Source organism: Echinops telfairi, unplaced genomic scaffold, assembly GCF_000313985.2.
Source record: "Echinops telfairi isolate 266 unplaced genomic scaffold, ASM31398v2 ScPeMD7_2010;HRSCAF=2546, whole genome shotgun sequence".
Taxonomy (NCBI): Eukaryota; Metazoa; Chordata; class Mammalia; order Afrosoricida; family Tenrecidae; genus Echinops; species Echinops telfairi.
The window spans coordinates 21,695,445-21,716,494 of record NW_022105908.1 but is presented as its reverse complement, the minus strand read 5'-3'; the positions used below and the strand labels follow the sequence as shown (position 1 = coordinate 21,716,494).

General features: G+C 55.3%; 1 protein-coding gene across 1 annotated transcript in view; it reads right to left on the bottom strand.

Moving 5' to 3' along the window:
- KIF1C (kinesin family member 1C) overlaps window positions 1-21,050 on the bottom strand; it is a 28,100-nt gene that overhangs the window by 943 nt on the left and 6,107 nt on the right. The window contains exons 12-23 of the mRNA XM_045293322.1: window positions 20,977-21,050; window positions 20,636-20,781; window positions 17,935-18,104; window positions 17,688-17,767; window positions 17,517-17,592; window positions 13,054-13,133; window positions 12,163-12,257; window positions 7,217-7,300; window positions 6,659-6,845; window positions 6,426-6,498; window positions 4,537-5,148; window positions 4-342 (exon numbers count right to left, since the gene is read on the bottom strand). Of these exons, the coding sequence (XP_045149257.1) occupies window positions 4-342; window positions 4,537-5,148; window positions 6,426-6,498; window positions 6,659-6,845; window positions 7,217-7,300; window positions 12,163-12,257; window positions 13,054-13,133; window positions 17,517-17,592; window positions 17,688-17,767; window positions 17,935-18,104; window positions 20,636-20,781; window positions 20,977-21,050 (2,016 nt within the window). The remainder of the gene's footprint in view (window positions 1-3; window positions 343-4,536; window positions 5,149-6,425; window positions 6,499-6,658; window positions 6,846-7,216; window positions 7,301-12,162; window positions 12,258-13,053; window positions 13,134-17,516; window positions 17,593-17,687; window positions 17,768-17,934; window positions 18,105-20,635; window positions 20,782-20,976) is intronic.

The window sequence follows — 21,050 nt, the reverse complement described above, 5'->3', positions numbered from 1 at the left end:
AGATTCCCGGTGCTGGGGGTTGCTCTTGAAGGGGAAGCGCAGCTTGCAGTCGTGCGGGGGCACGAATCGGGCGGGGGGCCTGCGCAGCCCCCCACCACGGCCCCCAGAGCCCTGCAGTCCCTGCAGCCGTAGCTGCTCCTGCTTGAGCCAGCGGAGGCGGCCACGCCGGAAAGCCGGGTCCTCCTCCATCAGCCGGGACACCCGCTCCAGGCTCGACAGGGGTGGCGAGGGGGGCCGGCCAGCGGGTGGTCGCTCTCCGGAAGCAGCCTCTTCTATGGCCTCAGGTCCTTCGGGGGAAGCCCAGGAGGCCTCTTGGCTTTCTTCATTCTCATCCTCGTGATCCTGGGGGAGGAGGGATGTGCGAGAGAAACAGAGGGGATATGAGGAGAGCTGGGAGAAGATGGTCCGGGAGGAGTCCCTGGGAAGGGAGGGCGCTGTGGGAGTGGGCAGAGGAGAGCCAGCGGGTCTGCGGGACAGCCCTTGTCCGCCACTTTCTAGTGTGGCATCCGCAGGCCTTCGGCTTGTAGCGGTTGCACGTCTTATGGACAAAGCTGACTGCTGGCAACACCCGCAGTCCCGGCTGCAGGGAGCCGCTGCCAGGAGGGAGAACCATTTCAAGCAGGTGCTGAGAACTGGGCCCCGCACGGAGCAGGCCCTCGGTAGAGAGCTGCCCAATGGAACACACAGAAGAAAGCTCCCTGCTACCAAAGGGCTTACATTTCCGCAGGCTGAGAGAGCAGACAGGCAAATCCCACGTCTAGGAGGAGGTCTGTGGGAGAATGCCAGCAACGTTTCATCCTGTTTCTCCATGGACAGGATGAAGGCCCTATGTAGATGCTACACACACACACACCACTATACACAGATACGCATGTACTCCAAGATACAGCATGTACCTGAGAAAAACCAGGGTCACTCTAAAAGCAGCTCTGCTACCAGGGCTGCGGTCCAGCTGCACGTGGGTTTGTTTGACACAAAAGGTCTTTAACCATGTCTCTGTGGTCCACAGCCACGATGCCTGCAGGCAAGTTCTCTCAATACTCTTGTTACAGTGCCTCCAAAACAGGCCCGATCACAATGGGGCTCCATGGGCTGAGCCAGTGGCATTCAGGATGCTCGGGTGACTGTTTTGGGGGACATTCCTGAGAGGGACGGAGGGTAGACTTAATCCCAGGGTGAGCCAGGGGCTGGCTGATAAAGAAGTTAGAAAGAAGTAGAACTGACTGATGGGGAAAGCCTAGCTAGTTGGGCTGAGGACTTTGTTCTAGCAGGACAGCACCCCTGCGCCTTCTTTGGAGGGTAGCAAGGGCTGTCCTAGACAAGTCCCTGGGGAGACCTTAGCCCAGCCACCCTACAGTCCTGGTCCTGCCCTTTCAGACCCTCAACTCCGCGGGCGTAGACAAGGAACATGATTTGAGTCCTCGAGGATACCCAGACTGCTGTTGTGATATGGTGTCAATCTGGAGTATCTCTGGGAAAGGGTTGGAGAAAGGGAACCATCTTCACGAGTGCTGGGCCTAGGCCAAGGGCATGTTGAGAGACCGCTTCGCCCTTGGCCATTTCTGTTTCATAAAGGCTTCGATGATTTTGCAGCGATGTTTGATGCTTTTTCTGACTTACCCTCACACGTATATGTTGCTGTTGGTTGCCGGGACGTCAATCCCATGTGTGCAGACTAAAACTGCATCAGAGGGTTTTCAAGGCCTCTGACCCTTTGGCAAGGAAGGCCTTTCTTCCTCGGTGCCACTGAGTGGATTTGAACCACCAGCCTTTCAGCTAGTACTCAAGCACGTAACTATTGGGCCACCCATGGATTCCATGTTACACACACACGATGAACACACATACCATGCACACAGACATAGGGCAAGAGAAAAGCTCAGGCACAGTGAAGCGGTGAGAAGCAGAGGGCAGGACGGCCTTGTTGTTCCGGGTCTCACATCTGGCCTGGGCTCTGTCTTTGACTGGGTGCCATCTTCCCACTTTTCTATCACTCATTTCAGCGCAAGACAGGCAACTACATTTTCCCTGACAGGGGGCCTGGTGGGTGGCACGTTACCCATTGGGTTGCTAATCACAAGGTCAGCAGTTCCAAACAACCAGTCATACGATGGGAGAACAATGAGACTTTCTGCTCCCATCTAGATTTACCGTCTGGTAAAACCCAGAAAAAACCATACCCAAGGTGAATGGGGGGTGGGGGTGGGGGGGCGGCGTATGGAATGGAGACCCAATGCCCATCTGTAGACAACTGGACATCCCCTCACAGAGGGGTCACAGGGAAGAGATGAGCCAGTCGGTACAGTATAGCACAGATGAAACACACAACCTTCCTCTAGTTCTTTGGTGCTTCCTTCACCCCACTATCATGACCTCAATTCTACCTTACAAATCGGATTAGACCAGAGCATGCACACTGCTACAGAAAAGAGCCCGCAACACAGGGCATCCAGGATAGATGAAGTCCTCAGGACCAACAAGGAGAGTAGAGATACCAGGAGGATTAGGGGAGGGTGGGAGGAGAAAGGGGGAAACGATTACAAGGATCAAACTAGAACCCCCTCCCAGGGGGACGAATAACAGAAAAGTGGGTGAGGGGCAATGGAGAAGGATGTTAAGACATGAGAAAAATAATCTATAACTTATCAAGGGTTCGTGAGGAAGGGTGGGTGGAGAAGGGGGGGGGGAGAAATGGGGAGTGAATATCAGGGGCTTAAGTGGGAAGAGAAGGTTTTGGAAATGATGATAGTGGCATTTGTGCAAATGTGCTTGACATACCGGAGGAATGTATGGATTGTGATAAGAGATGTAAGAGCCCACAATAAAAGTATTTTTTTTTAAGTGCTGAAAAAGTTGGCTTATACACGAGTATATATGGCATTTAGGTTTTATTTTGTTAGTTTGATAAAACTTGATTGGCTTAATTTAAAAAAAACTACCATAAAATAGTGTGATTAGGACTAAACTCAGTAAGAATGAGTTTGGTTTTTTTAATCTTTATTAAATTTTTTAAATTTTTATTTAATATTAAAATAAAATGTCTATGTGTTTTTAACCTAAAAAAAAAAAAAAAAGATTTACCATCTGGGAAACCCATAAGAAACCCTATTCTATTGGGTTGATAAGTGTGGGAACTGACTCGATGGCAGTGAATTTGATTTTGGTCTCCGACAGGTTTCTGTCTTATATAGATTCTGGCTTTCTCGGGTTTTACCATGTGCTCCCATGTGGTGTGTGGGTTTACACACTGCAGACACACACAGGTACCCTCTACCTGTTGTCAGGTGGAGACAGGCAGCAGAAGAGAGGGACACAGTTGACCTGAGAGTGGCCACACTGAAAGGGTGGGAGGGATTCACTGAGAAGTGATCTTCTCAGCAAAGACTGGAAGTAAGTGAGGGAGCGATGTGGAAGTGAGGGGCAGCCTTCTGGGCCAAAGGAACCATGGCAACAGAGGCCGTGAGGCAGGAGCAGGCCTAGCAAGTTCAGGGAGCATCCAGGAAGCCAGTGGCGATGGAGTAGAGTGAGCAAAGGGAGAGGTGCAGGTGAGGCCCGAGGGCTGAGTGGTCAGCAGCCAGGAGCTGGTATCAAGACTGCCATCAGGCTTTCCCCGCTCGAAGTAAGGTAGACTGGAGGAAACTCTTGGTTTAAGCAAGCCTGGCCACTAATAATGCCTGGCACGCAAGCACACATATTGACTGGCAGGATGAACAGATGCAAAATGGGGATGGGCGATGAAAATCATTGCATTATTGTGGGGACTACTAAAGGAAATCACGCAACACAGAGCTCCCACAGAGCTCCCACAGAGCAAGTGGTCACCCACAGGGAAGAGGGGTGCACAGTGGGGTGTCCACCTATGAAAACACCCACTGAACTCGAACTTAATTATTAAGTGCGTTCCGTCAGTGATGCTCAAACGTCAAGGTACCTCAGCATCATCACCAAGGTAGCTTACCATGAAGCAGAATCCGCCCCAAAGATTCTGAGTCTGTAATGTCTGGGGCAGGACCCAGGAATTCATAACTATACCGAGAGAAAGTGTGTCAGGTGCAGGTAAGACATGGCCTAATGAAAGGGAACCAGAACTAGATGGTGCCCGGCCGCCACCGCCACCATCAAACGCTCTGAAAGGGGGCATATTAGAAGGTCCTGGAGGGAAATGTGGAAGAGAACTGGCAATCAGAAAAGGGACCAGACCCACTGGTCAAATGGAGGCTGGCTGGACGCCCCAGGAGCAAGGCCCTTAAGTCCCCCTTCAGGTCTAGAGCTACCAGGATAAGTAAGCCACTGAAGATCAAAGGACAGCATTTACCCAAGGATGGGGGGTTGGAGAGGCGGAGGGTGGAAACAAGAAGCAAGGGAGGAAGGGGGCCAGGCCAGCATCCATTGTGGGGAGGAGGGGGATATAAGAATGAGCAGAAGCAAAATGCGTACAAATTGTTGAATGTAAGCCTTCGGGTAATCCGTGATAAAAAGCTGGAGGTGGGGGGGTGGGAGGGCAGAGCTGGGGGCGGGGCGGCAGGGCCTCCTTACCTGGGCGAGCGGGATGACCCTCTCCATGCGGAGCATGCGGTCCCGCAGGGCCTGCAGCTCGCGGTCCTTGCTGCTGTTCTGCAGCTTCACCTCCTGCAGGATGCCCGTCAGCTTGTCGATGTGCGCCCGCAGGTCCTCCACCTCCGCCCCGCGGGCGCCCTCCTCGCCACCGCCGCTGCCGCCGCCGCCTTCCTCCTCGCCCACCGTGTCCCAGACGTCGCGGGCCACCGCGCGCCAGGCGTCCCCCGGACCCTCGGCCTTGCCGTAGGTGCGGCACAGCTCGCGCATCTTGAGGGCGGCCAGGGCCTCGATCTCGGCTCGCCCGTGGCGGAAGTCGGCCAGGGCCACCTCGTAACAGATCTCCTTCACCGCCTGCATCTTCAGGTCAGCCATGGTGGCCCAGCGGGGGTCTTTCCCCTGCAGCCGGCGCCGCTGGGGGATCTGGTACACCCTGCGTGGGGCCCTGCGCTTGCCGCTGCTGGGCAGGCCGCAGCGCTTGACGATGGTCTGGACGGTGGTGGGGGGCAGCTGCTCCCGCAGAGAGGAGATCAGCCGCCAGCTCTCCTCGCAGGAGCGCTTGTCAGAGTCGTCCCCGCTGTCCGAATCCGCATACTGGGGCAGAGGGGAGAATCAAAGGCTAAGGCCCGCCTGCCCCCTGTGGGCGCCAAGGGCACCAGAAACACCCCTGTCGGAGTGCCTGGGTTCAAATCCTGCTCCATCGCTTACTAATCACCAGGGGCCCTTGGACAGGCTGCTCAGCCTCTGATGAGCGTTTCCACCACGCAGAGTGGATGCATGCAGAGTCACTTAGAACAGTAGCTGGCATGAACGTGATCGGTATGCATTAGCTATGGAGTAGTGGTTGCACCGGCCACTAACCACAAGTTAAGCAGTTCAAAACCACCAGCTACTCTATGGGAGAAAGTGCTTTCTACTCCAGTAGCAGTCTCGGGAACTCACAAGGGCAGTTCTACCCTGTCCTGTAGGCTCACCATGAGTTTGCCTTGACTCGGTGGCATTGACTTCTTTTTTTTATACCGAGAACAAGAACCCCTGGAGCAGCGGTTCTCAACCTGTGGGTCGTGACCCCTTTTGGGATCAAAGGACCCTTTCACAAGGGCCGCCTAATTCATAACAATAGCAAAATGGCAGTGAAGTAGCAACGAAAATAATTTTATGGTTAGGGGTCATCACACATGAGGAACTGTATTAAAGGGTCACGGCATTAGGAAGGTTGAGAACCACTGCCCTAGAGGGTCTCTATGAATTAGAATCAACTCTACAGCCTGGGTTTGGTTGGCTGTTCTATATTTAAAGAAAAATTATAACTAACAATGCAGATTAGTACTTGGATATGGTTGTTGCCAAGTGGCCTCTGGACTCATGTACAATAGGATCTGACCATTGTGTTTCCATTGACTAATTTTTTTTTCTTTTTAGAAATAGACCGCCAGGCCTTTCTTCCTAGTCACACTTAGCCTGGAAGCTCCGCTGAAACCCATTCAGTATCCCGGTAACACACAAGCCTCCCCTGACTGACAGGCGGTGCTGTGTATGAGGTGTACCGATGGTCCTGCCTGTCAGGTAAGGGAACATTCCACTGGGTAGTCACACTGGGATCTGGTGAAAGGACCCAGCATCCACCAGTGCCTGGGAAACCCTGGTCAACTGGGAGGGGCGTTAGCTCCCTGTACATCCTGGTTTCTTCTTCGATCACAGTTCTTCCAAGCTCTCCTCCCCAGAGACCAGGCCCCACCCTCATCCCCATCCCCACTTCTGCTCCGGCTCCGAGCAGGTGATTAAAACTCTCCCCAGCCTCACTGCTCGTCCACTCACTAGCCCGTCCCGGGCCTCTGCACACCCACCGCACCCCAGCCCCGGGCCCTCACCAGTCGCTGCTGCTCCAACAGAAGATCGGCCTCTTCCTTTTCCTTCCGGTACTGGTTCTCCAGATCCTGCAGCCTGGGTTTGGGGAGGGGGGCAGAAAGAGCTGTATGGGGTTCAGGAGTCACTTCAAGGGGTGACCAACCACATAGGGATGCTGGGGGCGGCGGATGGGGTCCACAAGGAACAGCCTCGAGGGACTGCATGCAGGTGGGCTGCCCAGCACCCTTCCCCGCACCTCTTCTCCATCTCCAACTTGATGTCAATGCCCTGCTGCTCCAGCAGCTCCTTCTGGGCAAAGTTCCAGTCGACAGGCTCCAAGGGGGGCCCCGGGGGCGGGGGGACCCCTCTTTCCCGCTCCAGCCGTGCTTGCTCCGGGTGATTGAAGCGGAAAACATGGTTCTTGCCCATGACAATCCTATTCCCTGGAGATGGGAGGAAGGAAATGTAGAGTTGCTGCCCTAGAGCAGGGAACTCACCCCCAGGTCCACGGCACCTAACACATGAGCCCCAGGCCTGTCCGCCCCCCATCCTCCATCATGCCAAGTCCAAGGGAGCTGACACCAGAAGCCACTCTACCCCTGCTGGCCAGCCAAAAGAGACACCGACACCCTTCTCTCCAGCCCAGCAGGTGGCCCCCAGACCAGACTCCTTTCTCATGACAATCTAGTCCTGTCCGCACAGCCCCATGCCACTGCCTATTTTAGGGTCTGACCCATGAATTTACCCAGAAGGCTCAGCATGGGACTTGCTACCAACAACCATGCCCAGGACCCTCCCACCACAGCCCTTCTACCTGACTTCAGCACCAGCGGCTCGGCCACCAGCTTCCCATTGACGTATGTCTCGGCCCCTTCACACGGCTCCAGTGTGACCACCACTGAGCAGAGGGAGACAGGGCATGGGGAGATCGGATTATGGGGAGAGGTTGGGTTGTGGTCATGGACTCCCCCCTTGCATTGGCTCCCCCCAAAACACACATGCGCTACCACTCCCACCCCTAGTACCTGTCGGGGTGCCAAGGCCCCTCTGGTGGCAGGCAGCACAGAAAGGAAGAGCAGAAGGAGGGTTAGAGCCCCAACTACAACTCCCAGAAACCCCTGCAATGGCACGCTACCCACCCACCACCACGGACCCCAACCGAAGCTTGGAAAACCATTCTCAGGAGGCTTCATCCCTCGTGTTCAAAGGGATGGCCCTTAACTAGTTCACACCTCGTGTTCTAGTGGACATCTGCCTTCCAAATATCCATTCCCTCCTTTCCAACAATATGATCCCTGACGGGGCTGGGATTCTTCTAGCAGGTCCCATCTCTTGGCCTCCACACCTCTCCCAAACAACGCCCTGGCTCATCCGGTGCAACCCGGCTAGCATATCACTCTTCACAAGACAAGATAAAGTCAAGCCAACCCACATCTATCCAGTTGCTCCTGTGAAAATTACCACGACTGCCACTTGCTGGGGACACAAAGGTACATGCCCTTGAGGACTGGTGCCTCTTATCACGGAGGGACTTCTGTACCCCAGAGAACCAGACACCTCAACTTCTTAGCTGAGGGACACTGAGCAAGTCGTCTAACTGCAGTGAGCTGCTGTCAAACAAAGCTTCCTTTATAGAGTTGTTGAAAGACCCGCACAAATAAGCCATAAAGTGACGTGCAGACTCCTAATGATCGCCTCCAACTAAGCAGCACACAGGTTCGTAAACAACGTCACCCCGGAGCCCTGTGCTCCTTGCAAGCACGAACTCTACGTGAGGTCAGACGACCCGCGTTGACCCACTGCGGAGATGGGGAGGTCAGGGTGAGGCAGGCAGCGGGGAAGCTGGATTGACAGGACCGGAACCCTGGGAAATGCCAACGCAGGGTGAAAATGGTAGCCAGTTAACACTGCACAGTTTGTATGGGTGCTGCTGCCAGCTCCCACTCATAACAGCCCCATAGGAAACACAAGGAAGCTCTGCTCGGCCCGCGTCATCCTCGCAGTGGTTCTGTGAGAGCCCACTGTTGCAGTCACTGTGGACTGAGGTTGCTATCTGAGAACCCAATAGGTGGTGCCAGCTTTTGCCAAAATCTGAATAAACCATTTCTGAAGGAGGACATGCAAACGTGATTTTTGGTTATTGTAGTCATACATGTAATACACCCAGAAACCAGAATTCGTTGTAGCGCCAGGCAGTGTGTGCCACTTCTCCCTCCTGGGCATGAAGGCTGATGTGGGAGAACAAAGCAAGCAGAGAAAGACCAGTCTGGGGCCCCGGAAACCAAACTCATCTCCATCGAATCAATTCTGACTCATCACGACCCTGCAGGGCAGGGAAGAACTGCTTCTGTGGGCTTCTGAGCCTCCAACCTTCCTAACACTGCGACCCTTTCATACAGTTCCTCATGTGGTGGTGACCCCCAACCGTAGAACTATTATCGTTGCTACTTCTTACTGTCATTTTGCTAATGTTATGCATTGGGACCCCTGTGAACGGGTCATTCGACTCCCAGAGGGGTCACCACCCACAGGTTGAGAACCGCTGCTAACCCTTTAAGGCAGAGAGAACCTCCTCGTCCTCCAGAGCAGCTGGTCATTTCGAACTGCCGACCCTGCAGGCAGCAGTCGAACTCAGAACGCTCTACACCCCCAGGCTTCCTTCTGTTTAGGGGTACAGGGCTGGGAATGATTATGTTGGCCCACTCTTGCAGGGAAGGGAGACTGACTGCAATTGGGCAGAAGTGATGGAGACGAGGAAGAGGGCAGAGAGCCAGCTGGGAATATCGCCAGGTGGTGGCTGAAGTGGCTGTCCTTCCCCACCCTTACTTCCCAGGATGCCCCAAATGCATTCACTCATGCCACAGAGGTATTGAGCCTCCCATGTGCCAGGTCCTATCTTAACCAAAAGACAAGCAAAACAAATGTGTGCCCGTCGAGTCGATGTTGGCTCCCGGCATGCTGTCGGGCTGAGCGGAACTGCCCTGGGGGTTTCCAAGGCTGTGATATTCGCGGAAGCAGACAACCTCCTCTCTCTCCCGAGGAGTAGACTCAAAATACCAACCTTTCAGGTAGTAGCCAGTGCTTAACCACTGCGCCACTAGGGCTCCTGGCACTCTCTTACCAAACTGCCACCAAGTCCATATGGCCGGAGAGCAACTCTAGGGAGAGCGAGGCTGCCTCGGCATCGAACTGCCCACGGCAGCAAGCCGTTACAGAAGCAGACTGCCACATCTTCTGCGGAGTGGCTGGTGGACCAATGGCTGACCTTTCCCTTAGCCACTGAATCACTGAGCCGCCAGGGCTCTCGGGCCCTATCTCAAGTCTTGGAAACAGAATAGGAAAGAGGGGGGAAAAAGCCCCAACTGCCGTGAGCTTATCTCTGGCTGCTAAGGCAGACAATAAACAATAAGCAGTCTGAAGTCCAGAGGGAACAGGTGTCAAGACAGGAGGGGACCTCCTGAGACCAGGTGAGGAGATGAGCGCCCAGCCAGGTCAACTTTCTCCGCTTTGCGTCCAGGAGGCCACAACCTCGGCACTGAGGCGGCACCAGGCGGAGCTGGCATCCTGGGTTGGAATCCAGTTCTGCCATCTTCTAGTGGGTGCTCTTGGGGAAACCACCTGAGCCCCGAGGGCGCTGGTTCCCTCACCTGGGAGCTGTGTGAAAGTAATGTGCAGACACAAAGCGACTCCCTAGTAAGTCGCCATCAGTCTTCTCCTGCGTTGGCTGGCGTCGTGGGTTATGTGAGTTCACAACCGCCACAAGGTCCACAGTTCATGACCACGGACCACTCCACACGAGAACCCCCAGGGGGGCAGTTCTCGGTCCAACAGGGTCCCTGTGGGTCAGAATGAACTGGATGGTTTTGAGTTTGGCTTGGCCCACGCTGTCCCCCACCTCCAGGCCTGCCTCTGGCAAAGTCTTAAATCTGCCCCAAGAACCCAGAGATGAACCGCTGCCCCAAGTCAACTCCTGCTCGTGGCAACCTCGCGTGTGCTGCAGCCGTCCTGCTCCGGCGGGTTCGGTGGTCCGTTCTGCTTAAGTGGATTGCCAGGCCTTTCTTGAAGCGCCTCCGGGAGGATTCTCCTCTCCATCTTTTCCACGAGCAGCCTAGTACACTGCTTGCGCCAGGGACCCCACAAGAACAGAAGCCCTAGATGGGCACCTTTTATAGCCCTGCTGGGGAGGCACAGCATCCCTAGCTGCTTTCACTGGCCTGTAACAGTTTCCCACAGGTGTGCCTTATCTCCCCAGACACTTCTGGAGGGTGGGCTCACCGGGAGGCCTTGGAGGGCTCTGCTATCTCCCCCAGCACCTGCTCCAGGTAACCGCAGAACAGAAACTTGGCAACAACTCACTGCCCTAAACTGCGGTGGTGGAATGTTCACCCACAATGCCAGAGGTGTTTGCTGGCACCGAACCAGAACGACTGCTTCATCTGCAAGCCCTGGACTAAGCAGACGCTCCACGTGCCTGCTCTCCACCTGAGATGTTCAGCCACCTAGTAGAAGTTTCCCTTCTTTTAAGGGTTCACTCAGCCCCAAAGTGCGAGAAATTCTGGATTTCAGAACCACTTAAAACCTGTTTCTGCATGTTCCTCCCTTTTGATTAAGATTTGTCATTTGAATCTTTGCTCAAGATATTCAGCAAGTTCAGTAAAGGCATCCGGGCACTATCTTTTTCTTCTGGTCTCCTGGCAAAGGCGCCCATCGGGCACAGGTCACACACCCTCCCCAACTCTGGCTTCTCCTCCTCCCTCCGTGGCTCTAGGTGAGTCAGCCCAACTGCTGTGCCCTGCATGGCCACCTGCAAGCTTGTCACCCCCGGGCACCACACAACAAACTAGCTGGTAGGGCAGAAGCACTAAACATGTTATTTAGTCTAATTAACCAGGATATCCTATAAAACCATAATCCTAACCGTCAAAGCCAAGAAATGAAATCCCACGAGGTGTTTGGTGTACCCCAGCAGCTTCAGCGGCAACTCTTTTTGTCGCCGGCGTTGAAAGTTTCTCTCACAACTTTTTAGGACTGGCTGACAGTGGTGACATCTATCGGTGTGCAACTCTACCTTTAATCACTGAGAGCCACACCGAGTGCTGCCTACAGAGAGCTCCCTCCCACCCTGGTGACCACTCATAGACATTCGTTGTGCTTGTCAGTGATTGATTTAGGGGAAGCAGAACACCAAGCCTTTCTTCGCTGCCACCTTACAGCCTGTGGCTCCTGACAGCTTTGGCTACTCTGACCATATAAGGGAAAAACTTCTTTAAAGGGTTTGGAACCAGAGGGATTACTCGGACCAATTAACTCCCAGAAACTTGTATGGTCATAGCTCAAGAAGCACAAAGATGTTCCAAAAAGATGCATTTAGATAGGCCACAAAAACAAACGCAGGTTTCCATTGGAAAAGAGAAAGAGACAGACAGACGGACCGACCAGGGTGTGGTTCCAGGCTGGGGGAATCAAAGAGGAAAGCGGGGACGGCTTCCTCACCAAACTCTCGCTTCCGGTAATGCTCCACTTTACTCCGGTTTTGATTCACGGGCCCTCCCTACTCTCCGACCATTGCAGTGGTCTGCTCTCTCAGGGTCGGTGCAGATGGCCAGACCCTTGGAGCCCGCCCCTCCCCCTACTGCTTACCCATCAGCTACAAGCTCCTCGGAGGGCAAGCACGTACCACCTGTTCACATGGCCCCCCAGTGCCTGGCCCAGGCCTCTGTGTCAGTGTTGGCCAGACCCCCGCACTCCCGCAGGCGTTACCTTCTCCGTCCACCTGAGGGATGCTCCGGAACAGGCAGTGCTGCTCCTGGATGAACTGCCCAGTCAGCTTGATGTCCACATCCACCTGGCCTACCCTGGGGAGCAGCACCAGGATTCTCTGAGCGCGCGTCGGGGTCTGCCAAGCCCGGCACGAACACGCGCTCAGTCCACTCAAGGAGCCCGACCTCACGACCCCTCTCATGTCAGGAGAAGAGGGCTACACAGCGGGGCAGTGATGAGTAGGGGGCTAGAGCCCGTTTCTACGTCACTGTGTCATACGACAGCAGCGAGGGTGTGGGGAGATTACTGGAGAGAGATGGCTTCCCTCAGCAGGGGGCCTTCCAACCATCCTTTGCGCCAATCCCTCACTCCCTACCCTCAATGATCACCCAGGATGGACAAAACACCAGTGGGGGGCAGGGAAGGACCCTCGCCCCTTGAATGACAGGAGGTGACATTGGAGACACAAAGGCCCAGGGGGCTCATTAGCACAGGCCGGGGAAGCAACAGGGGGCTGGGCCTTGTTTCCTTTCTCCTGCCCCTGGGGCAGTCGCACCAAGATGCCAAGGCAAATGGTGTCGAGAGTTATTGAAAGACGTTCCGAGATGACTCTTCAGCTCTAGTCCGCCAGGAGCTCTGCCCACAGCACCGGGTCCATTTGGTCCCAGGAGCCAGTGGGCTCTCACCAAAGGGAGCAGGTGGAGGCAGACAGGCTCAGCAACCCTCCCGGAACCCCTCGGGGCAGGCAGAGCTGTGGGGCAACTTTCAGAGATCTGTGGTGTCTCCAGCGAGGTCACCGAGGTCACCGCGAAAGGGAGTCACCACAGTGGCCTCTGTGGGACCAAACCCTGCGGAAGAGGCTGCCCCTGAGGCCCGCTGAGCAAGCGCTACCTGGTGACTCCATCTTTGATGTGGTAGAGCAGACATTCCGACATCAGGGGGTCTTCATTCAGGTTCACCAGGTGGGGAGTCTGAGGGGGAGACAGGAGCCAGTGGTCAGGGGGAGGATCATGAGAGCCAGCCAGGGCGGGGTCCACCAGGGGGGAGGGAGAGCCACAAGACACACCTGCGCTAGTTTCACTCTCCCTTCCGGAGAAGCGGCCTGCCCTCACGCCCATCATCATTCCCTCTGCCCAGAAGGACCCCAGAAAGGGCAAGGGCGTGGGCTCCCACTTCTCCTCTGTACCATCCAAGTGGCTCTGCAGACCACTGACTGGGGCCTACCCTACGTCTTCCACGCTCTCCTCACACGCAGAGGGCCTATGAGAGAACCCCTCCCGGGGGCAGCAATCTTTCCTGGGGCTGCTCCTGTCAGAAACGCCTGGACCCCAGGGGTTCCACGGACTGGGACCTTTGGGAACTGCCTGCGCCTTTCTCTTCAGTCCCTACCCCTCCTCCCTCCGGTCCCCGGATCCCACCATTCCCTCTCTCCAAAGCTCACTGGCAAGTTCCAGAGAGAGCGAAGGCAGACTGGCCCTCCCCTTCCCGAAGCTTGGATTTCTTAGGAACACGCAGGACATTGCCATCCATGTAAGCGATCGATCGCACTGTAGAAGAGCAAGCAAACCCGGGCCTCACACCAGCCTCCCCTGCAGGCCGTCAGGCTCAGGCCTGGTCCACCCCTGCCCTGGGCTACCTCAGCACTCCTGTCCCCAGCTGCACAGAAACCTCAGCACACTCCTGTCCCCAGCCTATTGTCCCAACTTCTCCATGTCGCTTGATAGGATTCTGAGCAGCACACAAGTCTGTACCTGCTACACCACAGCCCACTCGGGCCACCAGCTGCCACATCTGCTGCCTCCGGTGGAGCCTGACTGCCCAGGCCACATGGCCCCCTGGTCATTTCCCTTCCTCTAGGATCAGAGCGGTCTAGCTGGCACCTATGCCCCCTGACTTTGCAGCCAGCTGTAACCCTTCCAGCCTCCCAGACTGCAACCCCCTCTCCAATTCCATGCTCCCAGCTGGAGGCTGCTGAGCACTCCCCCCCAGAAGCAGGGCTCCTGCTCCCCTGATCATGGACCAGTCTCCCTCCCTGCCCAGCCCCCCCGTCAAAAATCACTCACTTCCTTCAGTCAGTCTCAAATGCCACTTCTTCCACGAAGCTTTCCTGAGACTTCCACCCAAACTCAAGCTCCCCTGACCTGGCTCTGTGTTCCACGGATTTACGGTGGTCATTCTACATGAGACCCCGATCGCTCGTGGGGGCAGAGGACAGAGAGAAGTCCCACCCAGGTGCTGCTGTTAAGGAAACCAGAGTCAACCTGAGGAGCTAAAAGTTGGCATGGAAACTGTAGCGGGGAGAGGCGATGCCTCATTAAAGCCTTCTGATCTCCCCGCTCCCTCACAAGTGCATTTCCTCGCTCATTCCTCTGCTCCTGGAGAGTGGTTCACTGTGTCCTGGGAGGGACTCCCTGGCCAAGCAGGACAAAGTGAAGAACAATGGGAGCTTGGGTGGGGGGAGGGTAAGGCCTGCACAGACGCGCAGGGGCGAGGAAGCGCAGGGAGGGTGGAGGGAGAACAGCCTGCGGTTTACAAAAAAAAAGAAAGACTTATGCCCACTGAGTCTGACTCACAGCGACCCTATAGGGCAGGGCAGCAGAACTGCCCCTGTGGGATTCCAAAGCTCTTTATGGGAGTAGAAAGTCCCATCTTGCTTCTGGAGAGCTGATGGTGGTTTCGAACTGCTGACTTGCCACTAGCAGCCCAATGCATAACCACTGACCCACCAGGGCCCATTCTTTCTTCAGTCCCTCACCCCAGACAGTGAGCTCAAGGCTGCGCTTGGAGCACTCCATGTGTCGTCCCCCCCACGGGGGCGCCCCAACGTTCCCCCTTTCTCCCACAAGATGCTCAGGACACCTCCCCTGCTGCCACCGTGTCAGGCCTGAACAGACGGCAGCACTGACGGACTCTGGGAGCTGAAAGGGAGCAGCCCCTGGGGAGAGGGAACATGATTTGGGGCAGTGTTTTTCAATCTCTGCTTGGCCCCAAAAGTCTTTGTTCACATGAAACCTTAACTAGAAGCCCAGGCCTGAAGCAGATAAGCAGAGAGCTGCTCAGGTCGAGACTGGGGGGTGGGACCCAGAGTCTGTGCCTGCCTCTCCGGGTGTAGCCTGTGAAGGAAGCTCCTTAAATCTCGAGTGAAGAAACCCTCGGGCCTGGCCGAGGGGTCCCAGCAAGAAGGGGCTTTGCCTAAGGGTCTTTGTTCTCTAACCAAAGGCAGCTCTCGACCCTTAGGGCTCAATTCCCCATCCAACTATTTCTGGGTGGGAGCTACTGCCCCCGCCCCCAAACCTGTTGCCCACATAAGCCGAGCCCCTCTCCCCTCAGGAACACCCAAAACACTTCAACAATTCGAACCATGTTCTTCCTCACCACCTGAAGACCCCCGTTTTCACCCACCAGATGGCAGAGATCAGAAAGCCTGATGGCCCAGGCTGCTGCTCTCAGAGCACAAACTAGTATGGCTGTAATGTCTTTAATGGCTGCATGTGACCGCAGATCTCCACTTCGAGGAACGCAGTCAACAGACAAGAGACCGATGTACAGGACCGTATCGTAGCACTGTTTGTAGTAGCCCGGGACTGGAGGCAACCTAAATATCTCTCAGTTGGACGCTGATTGAATAAATGACCCGACAGCTGTACAATGGAATCCTCAACAGTGACGAAGAATGAGACAAGTGTCCTACAGACTGGCGCGGACAGAACACGGGCAAAAACCAAACCCACGGCCATGGAGTCGACTCTGACTCAGAGAGGCCCCAGGGACAGGGCAGAACTGCTGCTGCCCTGTGAGTTCAGGGCCAGAACTCCTGACGGGAGTAGAAAGCCCTTCTTTCTCCTGCAGAGCGGAACGGCAGGTGGTTTCAAACTGCTGACCTTGTGGGTCAGCAGCCTAACTCAGAGCCACTGTCACCAGGGCTCCTTGTGGACAGAAGACAGATATGGGAGAAAAGGACGGTGTCAGACGTGCAGCCACTCCTAAGAGGGAGGCTGTGCGTGCGTGCAACCTGTGCAGCCTGTTCTTCCAGGTCTCCCAAGTCATCTTCCCTGAACAAGGCCCAGTCGTGGTTAGGCACTGGGCTACTAACCACAAGATCAGCCCCTCGGCTCTTGAGTTTGTTGAGCTTTTGAATGTCACTCCTGCCCTGCTGCCTTCCTCCACCCCCCTCCCCTCCCTTCTGCCCAGACTGACTGAGCACGTGTTTTGTGGCAGGCAGTTTGCCAGGCGCTGCCGAACCCTGCTCGGCCCCAGGACTGCCCGGGCGCCTTGTGTTTGCGTAGTCTGGTGGTCTCCCTGCTCATCTCCACCCTGCACAGGCCATTCACCTTTCAGGCTTCACTTTCCAAGCCAGCTTCTCCAGGAGGCCCCTTTCCGCAGGCCGCACAGAGGCCACGCTGTGTTCACGGGCGCTGTCTTACGATGTAGTGCTTCCGCCCCCTCTGTAGCTTGTCTTCTGGGTGATCCTCTCTCAATTGCTACTTCTGTAGTTTTCTTTTTGGTTTCCCCATTGGTGAGACATGTGCAGTCCCCTGATGGGACTGGGCTGCTAAACACAAAGCCAGCAGTTCGAAACCACCAGCTGCTCCTTGGGAGGAAAACAGGGCTTTCTAGTCCCGTAAAGAGTTACGGTCTCGGAAACCCACAGGGGCAGCTTCACCCTGTCCTAGAGGGCCACTCTGAGTAGAGTCGGCATGTGAATTTTTGAGAAAACATGCGCAAGGTACCAAGTTCCAATCACACAAGAGACTATGGGGAATGAGTCTCTTTCCCACTCCTGGGTTCTGGGCTTGGCTGCTGACCAAAAGGTTGGAGCCTCAAGTCGACCCAGAGGTACCTTGAAGAAAGGCCTGGCCATCTATTTCTAAGAAATCAGCCATTGCCAACACTCCGGAGCACAGTTCTACTGACACACACACATGCCATCACTGAGTGGGAATCCTCTCCGTGGTGACGAGCTAGCTGGCTCCCCTCTTCTCTACAGCCAACCACAATCATCAGTTTCTGGCGAATCCTTCCAGAGAACAATTCCTACATGTGTGAGTTGATGTTTGTGGACACCTAGTCTAAGCAGCTCTTAAACCCCCCCCCCCATGGGCAGGGGCCCTGACATCTCTGGTCCCCGAGTCCCTGGCACCAGGCACATCATAGGCTCTTGCTCTCCAGCTCACTCAGACAGATGGATAAAAGGAAGCAGGCAGGTATGGTTGGACAACACAGAGGGGAAGGGACAGAGACGAGCCAGGGACCATTCAGAGATCTCAGGGGGTGCAGGAGAGGAGACCAAGGTCAGAAGCGCCCCAGTCTCTAAGCGTCCAGGGAGCTCCCTCCTCGCTCAACTTGTCACCCACCTTCTTTGGAGAGAAAACGCCCACAGTTCCTCCATCTTCTCGCACAGCCACCCCCATCTCAGCCAGCAAGGCTTCTCTGTGAGCAAAGGGGGGGACAAATGGCAGTTTTATCATTGAAACCCTGGCCTCCCCACTCTACTCCTCCTTGGCCTCCACCCCAGCCCTGCACACCTCTCCATCCTCAGGGCTTCCGTCTTGCGTAGCTTCTCCTCCCAGGTCTCATTCAACTCAGCTATAATTTTCTCTGTCTCCTGGGGGGACACAAAGACAGGCAGCGATCGGGACAGTCTAGGACAAGCGTCTACCACAGGGTCACACTACTCCAGGGATTCCGTCTCTCTCTACAAGCCCTGGTTTTGGAGAACTGAACTTCCAGCAGTCCCCTGAGCCCCACGCGTTCCCCGGTTCAGCTTCCCACCTGCAGCCTCTCCATGGCCTCCTCGGGCCCAATCTGGGGCTCAACATTGGGGGAGAATGGTGGCTCCAGCTCCCCATTGTGTGCCGGGGGAGACAGGGGTGAAGCCGGGGCAGAAGGCGTCGACACTGCAGGCAGAGCACCTCCAGGACTCCCCTCTTCCACCTTCAGGTCTGTGAGGGACAAAGAGGAGAAAGAGGGAAGAGGGAGGGAGGTTGGAGCTGATCAGAGGCCCAGTGAGGGCCAGGCGCTCCCAGGGCACCAAGGACCTCCGATGACATCTGGCCACCTCCAGGCAGGGACCTGCCGTCCTCCTGCGGCCATTATGCTATGCCATTGAGTTGATTCGAACTCATAGCAACCCTACAGGAGAAAGCCGAGCTACCTAGGCTAGACTCCTTACAGAAACAGGTTCAAACCACTGGCTTCTTTCAGCTGGAACCCAGCGCTTAACCCCTACACCCCCAGGGCTCCTTCCTTCTCCTGTCCTTGTCGTCCTCAGGTGCCATCTGGTCAGTTCTCAGAGCAACCCCTTGTATAACAGAGCAGAACACTGGAGGGCCACGTGGCACCCTCACCCATGGGGTGTTTGAGCCCACGGCTAGAGCCACCGTGCCACTCCCTCTTGTCCAGGGCCTTCTCTTCGCTGCCCCTAATTTCGCCAAGCATGATGTCCTTCTCCAGGGACCAGTCTCTCCTGCTGACATGTCCCAAGAATGTAAGACAAAAGTTCTCGCTACCCTTGCTTCCACGGAGCATTGTGGTACACTTCTTCCAAGACAGATTTGCTTGCTCTTACAGAAGTCTCAGCGGTGTGTTATACTCGTCCCCAAGCCTACAATTGACTCAATTGCACCAAGTGCACCAGTGCTTCTTCGGTCTCTTATCCACTGCCCAGCTCTTGCACGTATAAGGCGATTGAAAACACCTGGGCTTGAGTCAGGTACACCTCAGTCTTCAAGGGCCTTCTTGTTCTTTCATGCTTTAAAGGGTCTTTTTTTTTTTTAATCATTTTATTAGGGGCTCATACAACTCTATCACAACCCATACATACATCAACTGTGTAAAGTGCATTTGTACATTCATTGCCCTCATCATTCTCAAAACATTTCCTCTCCACTTAAGCCCCCGGCATCAGGTCCTCATTTTTCCTCCTCCCTCCCCGCTCCCCCCTCCCTCATGAGCCCTTGATAATTTAGAGATTGTTATTTTGTCAGATCTTGCCCTGTCTGACGTCTCCCTTTACCCACTTTTCTATTGTCCGTCCCCCAGAGAGGAGGTCACATATAGTTCCTTGTAATCGGTTCCCTCTTTCCTACCCACTCTCCCTCTACCCTCCCTGCTTCGCCACTCACACCACTGGTCCTGAAGGGATCATCCGCCCTGGATTCCCTGTGTTTCCAGTTCCTATCTGTACCAGTGTACCTCCTCTGGTCTAGGCAGACTTGCAAGATCAGATTCGAGTCATGGTAGTGGGAGTGGGGAGGAAACATTTAGGAACTAGAGGAAAGTGTATTTTTCATCGCTGCTACATCGCCCCCTGACTGGCTCGTCTCCTCCCCGAGACCCCTCTGCAAAGGGATCTCCAGTGGCCTACTAATGGGGGCTCATACAACTTAGAGGTCTTTTGCAGGAGATTTGCCCAAGGCAATATGCTGCTTGCGTTCTGGACTGCTGCTCCCACAGCACCGATTGGGAATCCAGTAGAAGAAGAGCCTTGACAAGGGCAGTCTTTCCCCCAGTTTTCAGGATGTCGCTCACTGCGCTAGTCGAGAGAATCTCTTTTATCTTGGAGTGTGACCCACGCTGAAGGCTGGAGGATCGGATCTTCGCCAGTAACTCTTCACTTTCAGCAGGCAAGGTGTGCTGTCTGCACATCGCAGGGAGCTAATGAGTCATCCTCCAAGCCGGATGCTGCCTTCTCCTTCGTAGAGGTCAGCTTCCTAGCTTATGTGATCAGCATATAGATGTAGTCAAAGGATCCAATCCTGGCACAAAAACGGGCACCAAGGCTCCGTTAACAAGCCAGTGCCACTCCGTGAGATGAAATCTGCCTCAGGTTTTCGCTTCCACCCCGTGAGGTACAAGAGATCACACGGCATTTTTCTCTGCCTGACAGCCCTTCAAACGGTGGAAGGCAGACAGCCAGCATGGCCGCCTTATCCTCCTCTTCCGTTTTATGCACGGCTCCAAGTCCCTCAGCACCCTGTATGCCCTCCACAGGCTGGACCCAAGACTGAATGAGGAGTCCACCTGGGCTTGTCCAGCGTGGAGCATACACCTCATAGAGCAGCTGCTTTCGACGAAAGAGGCCGGACATTATTGCCCTTGAGAACGACTTCACTGTTGGCTTCTATGATGCTCATGATCAGCTAAACCCTTGTTGTTTCTAGCAGAGCTCCGCCAAGAATATTCTTTATGATTTATTTATTTTTAATGCAGAAATTGACATCCCTCCTCCTGTCATTGTATTGGTTCCAAGAGCCTGTCAAGGTCCCTCTGAATCCTGACTCCCCCAGGAAAATAAGTCCCTCCCAACTTTGTAGTCTCCAAGGGTGTGAGAAGCCCCAGCTCCACGCTGTATCCAGGCCACTGAGAGCAGGAAGGCTTTCACAGCGGGCGGGCCCTCCCCACCTGAGGACTGGGCAGAGGCAAGTGAGGAAGGACAAGGAGTGGCGGAGCTGCGCTCTCCAGGGTCTCTCACCTCCCAAGGCGGAGGCTGAGAGCCCCTGCACCAGCAGCAGTTCCCGCAGCCGGGCCACCTCCTCCTGCAGCTCTCGGATCAGCCGGGCATTGGGGTCCTCGTTGATGACAGCATTGCACCGGATCTGCTTGGTGCGGTCTGCATACCTGGTGTAGGTGTGAGAGGCCAGGGTGAGGGAGGCCCACAGGGGAACCTCTGGCCTGTGACCTAGGTTCTGCTCTCCCACCCAGGGGCAGGGTTGGGGTCCACCCTGTCTCATGTGCAGGGTCCTGGGAAGCTGGGCTCTGAGTCCTCGACACTTTTTGTCTGCTGCCCACACCTGCCAGAGCCTGGTGCCCCACCTGAGGGTGCTAAGCGTTTCCTCATAGTTGATGTCAGCAGGGCTCAGGGCTGCAATCATCGCGGTCCGTGAGTT